The 294-nt window shown below is 53.4% G+C and overlaps 1 protein-coding gene across 1 annotated transcript in view; it reads right to left on the reverse strand.

Moving 5' to 3' along the window:
- Nucleotides 1-294, reverse strand: part of LOC119594136 — a gene marked incomplete at its 5' end in the record, with an annotated part of 1,736 nt that extends 1,442 nt beyond the window's left edge. Inside the window, 1 exon segment of the mRNA XM_037943202.1 lies at nt 110-294. Within this exon segment, the coding sequence (XP_037799130.1) occupies nt 110-294 (185 nt within the window).

Raw genomic sequence — 294 nt, forward strand, 5'->3', positions numbered from 1 at the left:
GAATAATCAAAATAGTTTTCGAAGCACAAACTGGACTAGATTCTAGGTCTGACCAGATTCTAGTTCTTAAATATATATATTCACTAAATAGATATACCGAGCTACTCACGCGAGGAAGTTGGAGAAACTGTCGTAGCAGTGGGTGTCGAGGGCGACGTGGAGGACCCGGGTCACCCTCGCCACAAAACCGTAGTAGTGTTGGAGGCTGGAGAACTTGAGGTCGGGGCGCTCGCACCCCCACTCCGGCAGGGGTAGGGGGCGCTCCAGGGGCCACTCGTCCTCGCCCCAGTCACT

This window comes from Penaeus monodon, chromosome 33, assembly GCF_015228065.2.
Source record: "Penaeus monodon isolate SGIC_2016 chromosome 33, NSTDA_Pmon_1, whole genome shotgun sequence".
In the NCBI taxonomy this organism is placed as follows: domain Eukaryota; kingdom Metazoa; phylum Arthropoda; class Malacostraca; order Decapoda; family Penaeidae; genus Penaeus; species Penaeus monodon.